Consider the following 373-nt stretch of genomic DNA (forward strand, 5'->3'; position numbering starts at 1 on the left):
AATTATCGACATTAACATGGGCTGCCCCGCTAAAAAGATATGCAATGTGATGGCAGGTTCAGCACTATTACAAGACGAAATACTCGTAGGTAAGATTCTCAACGCGATCGTAAAATCTGTTGACATCCCCGTCACTCTGAAAATTAGAACCGGGTGGAGCACACAAGAAAAAAACGCTTTATCCGTTGCTCGTATCGCTGAAGATGCTGGCATCCAAGCACTCGCAATACATGGTCGCACTCGCGCTTGCGCTTATAAGGGTGAAGCCGAATACGACACCATCGCAACCGTGAAAGCCGGCATTAACATACCCGTTATTGCCAATGGTGATATTGCTACACCAATGAAAGCCAAACAAGTTCTCGAATACACC

General features: G+C 45.8%; 1 protein-coding gene across 1 annotated transcript; it reads left to right on the forward strand.

Moving 5' to 3' along the window:
- Window positions 1-16: 16 nt before the first annotated feature.
- On the forward strand, window positions 17-326 carry LOC106820598 (tRNA-dihydrouridine synthase B-like; the record flags this gene model as incomplete). Its single annotated transcript, XM_014825106.1, has 1 exon — window positions 17-326. A coding segment is annotated over exon 1 (310 nt), but the record flags the coding sequence as incomplete, so codon positions are not given.
- Between the last annotated feature and the right edge of the window lie 47 nt (window positions 327-373).

Source organism: Priapulus caudatus, unplaced genomic scaffold (genome assembly GCF_000485595.1).
Source record: "Priapulus caudatus unplaced genomic scaffold, Priapulus_caudatus-5.0.1 Scaffold31103, whole genome shotgun sequence".
NCBI lineage: Eukaryota > Metazoa > Priapulida > Priapulimorpha > Priapulimorphida > Priapulidae > Priapulus > Priapulus caudatus.